Source organism: Trichechus manatus, unplaced genomic scaffold (genome assembly GCF_000243295.1).
Source record: "Trichechus manatus latirostris isolate Lorelei unplaced genomic scaffold, TriManLat1.0 scaffold00136, whole genome shotgun sequence".
NCBI classification, from domain to species: Eukaryota; Metazoa; Chordata; class Mammalia; order Sirenia; family Trichechidae; genus Trichechus; species Trichechus manatus.
This window is the reverse complement of record NW_004444072.1, coordinates 893,016-900,987: the sequence shown is the minus strand read 5'-3', so window position 1 is coordinate 900,987 and position 7,972 is coordinate 893,016. Positions and strand designations below refer to the sequence as shown.

Genomic DNA, 7,972 nt, shown 5'->3' with positions numbered 1-7,972 from the left:
TGTTAAGTCACTTATCTTTTATAACTTTTATCTTCATATATTTTCAGGAAGCAGTTCAGGTACTTTTGAAGCATTCTGCAGATGTTAATGCTCGAGACAAAAATTGGCAAACCCCTTTACACATAGCTGCCGCTAATAAAGCTGTAAAGTGTGCGGAAGCTTTGGTACCTCTTCTGAGTAATGTAAACGTGTCTGATCGAGCAGGGAGAACTGCATTACATCATGCAGCTTTCAGTGGACATGGTGAGGTAGGTGGTGGTATTCAGTTAGACAGCGATTCTCTTTCCATGTCTCTCCCACCCCCCTACCCCCAATCATTAATGAGCTTTCCTTTTTTAAGCATTCTTCAATCTATGTTCAAACCAAACAAAAATATATGTCTTTTTCGTTTTGCCTTTCCTTTAGCAAACTCTCAGACTTTTTCATGATAATTCAGAGTGTAACTTATTAAATTTGGAAATTTATTTAGCAGATACTGTCCTGACACTTGGATTTCATAGTCCATCTGGGGAAGCAAACTAGAACTGTCATTATACCATGCATGAAAACTGTGTTCTATCATTTTGGGGGGAACCGAACGCATAGAGAACTATTGTGCTCCCAGAAGGATAGTATCAAAAGAAGCTGGAGTTCAAAAAAACATATATTTTCTTATAGTTTATCATCAACATTTAGTCAGTCTTTGGTGACAGAACCATGTAAAGAAAATAATTTAAGAAAAATAGTGTTTAGTTATCTAAATTGCCTATGCTAGGTGTTTTCATAGCAAAGTGTAGGATTTATGTGTAGGCAGAAGATTTAGGGAACACCAAAACACAGAGTTAGAGGAGCCTTGAATGCCAGCTTTTCCAGTCTTTCATTTTTGTTGTAGACACAGAAACACAGAGAAATAAAGTGATGTTTCCAAAATCTCATAGCTGGGAGCTAGTGGCTTCAGTATCCTTTTCACTGTCTTCTCTGCTTTTGCAAGCATAAAGATAAAGAGCCCTTTCCTCTACTACAGTTAGCTAACAGAATATATCCCTATTTGAAATTTAGAATGCCCCTTTCTGTGGGGAAAGTATTGTAAGTATCGTTAGAGATAGTAGAAATATTATTCTTGGTACCTTATGAGGTAAGTAGACTGTGCAGTGACCTTCAGGTTTAATCATTATGTGAATACTAGGTATATGTTTGAATTAAATTTTAAGACATTTCTGGGAATAGAATATACTTTACATTTTAATAACCCTTTGGACTATGAATAGAAATAAAACCTGTTAAATATTCCAGCTTTAGATTTCCCAGATTTGTACTTATTCATAAAATCGATGCCCTGATGGTGCAGTGATTAAACCTCAACCAGTTTGTTTCTTTTATGTTTATTCATAAAATACCAGGACATAAAGTGTCATCTTAAAAGGATACTGATGATTGACCTCAGTAATACCCACAGTGAAACTGTTTTTTCATATTTTGTCCTGTTATTTATTAAATGCTATTAAAGCACCTTCAATATTTAGACTGTCATATTTAGAATATGATATTAAAGTGCCTCATTACTACAATGGAGAAATTGAATTTCAAGAGAGATTGAAACGGGCATCGTCAAAAGGGATATTTATGAACAGTTCTACTTGTGAATTTTTATGAAAACTGTGTTTACTTTTATTCCAGATGGTCAAATTACTCTTGTCTAGAGGTGCCAATATTAATGCTTTTGACAAGAAAGATAGGCGTGCTATCCATTGGGCAGCGTATATGGGTATGTGCTTTTTAAATTTATTTTTCCACATTATATATGCTGTTGGCATAACATCTGTCTTTTAGGCTAGTAAGGAAAAGTTACACCGCATCTGAGTTTGCTGCCTGCATGAAACCTGCCTGATTGCTGCACAGGAAAGCATTGGATCCAGTTCATCTAAAAGCTATTGGAAATAAATTTTATTTCTCTTTAAAGGGAAAGGTACCTGAAACACAGGCCTAGGATATGTAATTTAGGATTGGTGTTCACTAAAAGCCCATTCTCATACCCATCCTTATTTTTATGGAAATATTAAGGGCTGAAGCTATGAAGGTGCATTAAGAAGCCTATTATTATGGTCCAGGTACTGGGTTAAATATACATCATCATGTTTGGTTTCTGCAACAGTAATTTCACAGAAAGAATCTGAGGCTTAGAGTACAGGCTTTTTTGCTGTAACATGATACATAGGTTCTTGAAAATTTTTATGATCTGCAAAATCGCACTCTAAAAATAAGATAGCTCATGAGGAAAATAGGCCTGGATGGACCACCCAAAACCTATGCAACTTTGTGACCAGAGTACTAGCAAAAACATTAATTGGTTCTTGAGATAATTTGGAAGCCAGGGAAGTAGATCAGCCTACCTCAGGATATTTAAAAATGCACAAAAATAACAGATTAGAAATGCTGGTTTGTGGTGCTGAGACCATGCAGATGGAAGTAGATCTGTAAACACGGAGGAAGTATAACCTGCCACAAACCTCATATGTCCTGCAAGGCCGGGGTTTCGCCTCTCTAGGAGGAAGCCGTGGATGCAGTTTCTTCAAACAGAGCTGAAAGAACTCCTCCCTTTGCAGCCATGGAGTTGAGAGGGCTTTTTCTCTTCTTGCCAGAGATTATAATTAAGCTTCTACTGTTCTGGCTCCTCTGGCCTAGGAAAAATCACATATGAACTGACATATCTTCCACGTAAAACAGGTGTCTTTCTCTGATTTACTAGTCATACCACCTAATTACAAAGAACCTAGCTAGTCACTTTCTTTTAGGGATAGTGTATCCTCATTAAGTACTCCCCCACTCTTTGTTTTGTCTTTTCCCATCTCTCACTTTAAAATAAGAGACATATGTAAGAGTTAATGGAAGATTATTAATTTTAAAACTACATTAAAAAATTATAAAGTTGAAAGGTGCAAGAAAACAAATGAACACAAACCAGTTATAGATACCCCAAAGAGCCAGGAAAATCTATTGCCTAAATAGAAATAACCACAAGCAGTAGAATCCATCTTGAATTACAAGTTTGACCTTCATTGTGATTATAAAGGAAGATCAAAAGTAAAGGTTCCTGAAGGTTAACATTTTTGTCTTATGTCTCTGTTTTGAAAGCCAAAGGTCAGTGCCTTCGTGATGTTATCTGCAGTTTTCTGTTGCAATTGCAGGTGAAATAGCCAGAAACAAGTCTCTTGTAGGGTGCCTGAAGTCTGCTCCTCATAACCTGTAGAATTTTCCATTTTTAAGTCTTACGGGCTTTTTTGAGTATCTGTTGTCGCTTATTCTTCAAGACAGTTTAAGAACAGCTAGTCTGTATGATTTAGAATTATATGCCTTAAATTAAAAAGTTTGCATATTGAGCAGAGCACATCAGTCCTTTACTCTGGAGAATTAGGCTTGCCTGAGCAGGTGTTTTCATGGAATTGAAAGTCGGGGGTGTTGTACAGGTTGCCTCTAGCCGAGCTTCCAGAATAGCTGGGTATTTGTATCCCAGGGTCTTTGAATGGCGTTGTTGTCCTTGATCCACTAAGTGTCACTTTTCAGGCCCTCAGTTTTAAATTGAAAAAGGTATCCCATGTTTCTTGGACCTCACCAGCTGATTTTTGAGCACAGACATTCAGAGATTGCTTAAAACAAAAAGAATATTGACACTTCTAAAACTGTTTGGCTATTCTAGGCATTCAAGAGTAAAGAGAGCTAAACATGTGAGAGTAAGAAGCTATTGACTGGTCACTGGTCTCACAGATAAGCCTGAAGTCCAGGTTACATTCAGAGAATTCGTAAATATTCACGTAAGAGACCTTAGTGATTACGTGTAGTCTCCTTGTAATTTCTTTCTCACAGGCTTTCTTACTACTGGCTTTCTCTACCCTGGTTGTGGCTCCCTTAATTTTCTGTGTTAGGCCCCACCTCTATCCCCAAATGGATTGATTATTCCCTCCTCCCTGCCCAATGGTTGTTCCCACCTTCTTCAAGATCCTTATATATTCAACATTCACCAAGATCTTTTATACATACATCTTTTCTGTTGCTTTCAGTACTTTTAGCAATATCCAGCCAAGTTCTACATAAAATTATCTTACCGTGATGACTTGACATAGAAGGTACTGAATAAGTATTAATTACCTTGATTAATAACTTAGTACATTATTTCTTTTTGAAGTAATGCATAATTTGAATGGTTGTGATTTTTTTTTTCCTTTTCTCCCCCTAAAAATTTACAAATTCTAAGCATAACTCAATTTACTGTTCTTACACATTCATGAGCAAAATTAAAATGTAGGGCCATTATTTTATTTTTAGTTACAAATTCCTAAACGATAGTGATTACATTTATCAAGTTCATATGTGCATGGATGTAATTTTTTTAAAGGATGCTGTCATTAACTATTGAATTATGTATGCCATACATACTGATGGATGCCATCTTTTAAAAATAGACCTAGATGAATTAAATGAACTCTAGTCCCACAGTGACATTACATATTCTGTAAATTGACAAGGTAGATACACTTTTTCTGATGAGGGCTCACTTAGCTGGATCAGTATCATTTATTTCACTCTAGAACTTTCTTCTCTTTTTTTCTTTTAAATAAGACACCCACAAATTGGCTATGAAAAGGCCCCTTCTTCATGTTTTTAATGGTCCACAAAAGGAATTTACCTATATTTCTGAAATGCACTCAAATATCTTGCAATTTTAAGATGTCAATTTGCCTAGACATAGGCCCTTTTAAGAATTAATTTAAAGGGAGTAGAAATTTGTCTTTAACAAAGAACAAAATACAGTTTTAAGTATTAATGTTATAAAGATATTCATTACTTTATGTGTATATATCTGTTGATTCTCAATTACTATTAGAATGGATTTTGGGGAGATTCCTGTTTTATAGTAAATAACATCAAGACATAGGGCTTTACCATTGCTAGGAAAAGTTTATAGTTCCTGGAATCTGTCCGTTTGCATGCACCATTAGCATGATCTGAGTCATTTACTTAAAATGACTAGTGTTGGTTCTGCAGTTTCTCCAGTATATTTATATATGTTCCTTAAACCTATATGTGTCTTAAACGTCAAGAGTTTCTTTCTGGCTATTAGTAAATAATGCGCATTTACCCAATTTAAAAAGCTACGTTTCTGTGTGACCCTCTTCAGTGTTGTAAGTTGTCATTTTCACTGCATTATGATAAAGATTATGGTAAAGATTATGATAAGATCAGAGAGCAATGTGTAGTGAGGGATCTTTTATACCAGTTAATCCTCTTATAGTATCGTCACATTTAATTTGGCACCTAAGTTACTTGACATGTAGCCTTTTGGTTTTTGTTCCTAAAAACAGTAGTCGAAGATATTTCTTTTTAATATTGAGATGGGGAAGAAAAAAAGCTGCAAGTATCTGCTTTAATTGAAAATTTATATATAAACAAATAAATCTACTTTAGATTCTAGGTAGTATGCAGATCCATGTGCATCTTGTTGAATAGTATCCTGGCTTAATTTTGTCGAGGGAGTAGGGGCTTCGCTTGAAAGCCTTATTTTTATAGTTTCATAACTATGTGTATTCATTCCCTATGAAGGTATTTTTTAAAAAATGTCATCATGAGCAGTCAGTGTAATGAATATTTATTGGGTACTTACTTTGTATATAGGAGCCCTGGTGGCACAGTGGTTAAAACACTCGGCTCTTAACCAAAAGGTTGGCAGTTTGAACCCACTAGCCAGCTGTCTGAGAGACAGATGTGGCAATCTGCTTCCTTAAAAATTTACAGCCTTGGAAACCCTGTGGGACAGTTCTACTCTTCCCCACAGGGTGGCTATGAGTCAGAATCAAACCGATGGCGGTGAGTTTGGTTATTTTGTATATAGCACTACTGTCTGCACTACCAAAAAGTAGAACATACAGTCTTTGCCTTTGAGAATGTATAACATATTTGGGAAGCTAATACATAAAAGTAAAGAGTTAGTTAAATAATGATTCAGCTTTAAGAAACTTCACAAGGCATTATGTAACTGTTAGATGGAATTTACCGGTATTTGGTGCTTTTTGGCATACAGGGCTTCTAGGGAAGAAGGTGACTGGGTTGGTCAGGGAAGTTGGGATCTGACATGGGTCTTGAAGGATTAGTAGCAGTGATTAGGAAGAGACATCCAAGCATAACCTTCCATACATGGAAGAAATCTCATGAATAAAGGCACAGAGCTGGTGGAAAGGGTCATGGGAGAAGGGGCTACTGAAAATTTAAACTGGTAAAAAGTGAGAAGTTAGAAGAGAATGGTGGTTCTCTCCTCTTCCAGATACATGGTCTCCTTCCTGGACGATGAGGTCTTGAGATTAGTTCTGGCCACTGAATTGAAAGCAACATCGCTTTTGAGCCGGAGCACTTAATTGCTGATAAGAGAATGTACAGTCTATTTCCCCCTCCAGCACTGCAACCAGCCATATTCAAGATGGTATCAGTTGCTTGAACCTGGGTCCTTGAATGACTGAGCAGAGCCCTCTTGCCAGCCTATCATATAGTGTGAATGAAAAATAAAATGTTCGTTGTTTAAGCTACTCAAATTTGGGAATTGATTGTTAGCCACAGCACAGTGTAACCTAGTCTGTCCTGACTGATACAACGGGTAAGTAGCAAACAAAGTTGGTGAAGAAGATCTGGTAAAAATGAATAAGGGAAAAGCAGTTTTCTGCTGCATGTTTTAAAGACCTAACATTTTCAAGAAACTAACCCAAGTCAATCCTAGATTTGCAAGTAGAAAACTGCAAAAAAAAAGTCTGTCATCACCATCTGAGAGAAACAAAAACTAATGTCAGTATTAGACATAAACAGCTAACTTTAGAACTTGAGAGTATATTAAAACAACCTTGAAGGGCAGCAGAAGATCTAGGCAAAAGGAGGATTATAGATTGTAGGGTTATCATTGATAAAATAATCAAATGTATTGTTTTTTTCAGTTATTACTTACTTGTGCCACCATTTATCAAAAATTATCCAGAATTCTTTTTCTTCCATCCTCTCTCAGATGGTAATGTGATTTATTGGTGTCCCGTCATGCTTTATGTAGTTGATTCGCATTATTACTTTTCTTTCAAGATTACAGAGCGATATGTAATATTTTCCATATCTTCATCTCTTCTTTTTCTTTGTAAATACATTTTCAGGTCACATCGAAGTAGTAAAATTACTTGTGGCACATGGAGCTGAAGTGACGTGCAAGGATAAGAAGTCTTACACACCTCTTCATGCGGCAGCCTCTAGTGGAATGATCAGCGTAGTCAAGTACCTTCTAGATCTTGGAGTTGATGTAGGTATACAGATTGAGCAGTATAAAATTATGGACCGTTTTTATATTTTTGTTAGTACATTGTTGGCAGAAGTTATTTCAGGTTAAAAGACGACTTTATACACTAATGTTTTTGTCTTTTATTTAATTAGTCAAGCTATGTTACGAGGTGAAATACGTTTTAACAGTGAGTGATTGACAGAAGCTTTTCTTCTCCATCGTATTTCAGGGCCTGTACCTCCATGTCAGCTGTGGGAGCGCGCAGACCAGACACAATTGTGTGATTTTTCTTACATGGCTAGATTTTTGTTGGTCTTATTTGCCTAATTCGTCTAATATTTTCTGTAAATAACTAACAGTTCACATTACAGGATATTGACAAGAGCTAGGCAGGAAGTAAGAGGCTTCTTGCCTACCAAGTGAAAGTATTCCTGTCTTAGGCTGGGTTCTCTAGAGAAGCAAAACAAGTAAAGTGTATAAATATATATATAGAGAGAGGTTATATCAAGGAAACAGCTCACGTGATTGTAGAGGCTAGAACGTCCCAAGTCCGTGGATCAGGGTAGAGGCCTCTCCCAAGTCACACAGCTGCAGAAGCTGGCAAGCCCAAGATCGGAAGGTCAGAGAGCAGGGCTTCCACTCACAGACTGTGCAGATCTCTGAATCCCAGGTTCGGCAGATACGCTGACAGCT

At 36.6% G+C, this 7,972-nt stretch overlaps 1 protein-coding gene across 14 annotated transcripts in view; it reads left to right on the top strand.

Moving 5' to 3' along the window:
• ANKRD28 (ankyrin repeat domain 28) overlaps nt 1-7,972 on the top strand; it is a 202,345-nt gene that overhangs the window by 146,165 nt on the left and 48,208 nt on the right. For all 14 annotated transcript variants that reach the window (XM_023739519.1, XM_023739522.1, XM_023739521.1 and 11 more), the window contains 3 exons: nt 48-248; nt 1,657-1,744; nt 7,158-7,300. In XM_023739519.1, coding sequence (XP_023595287.1) covers nt 48-248; nt 1,657-1,744; nt 7,158-7,300 — 432 coding nt within the window. The remainder of the gene's footprint in view (nt 1-47; nt 249-1,656; nt 1,745-7,157; nt 7,301-7,972) is intronic.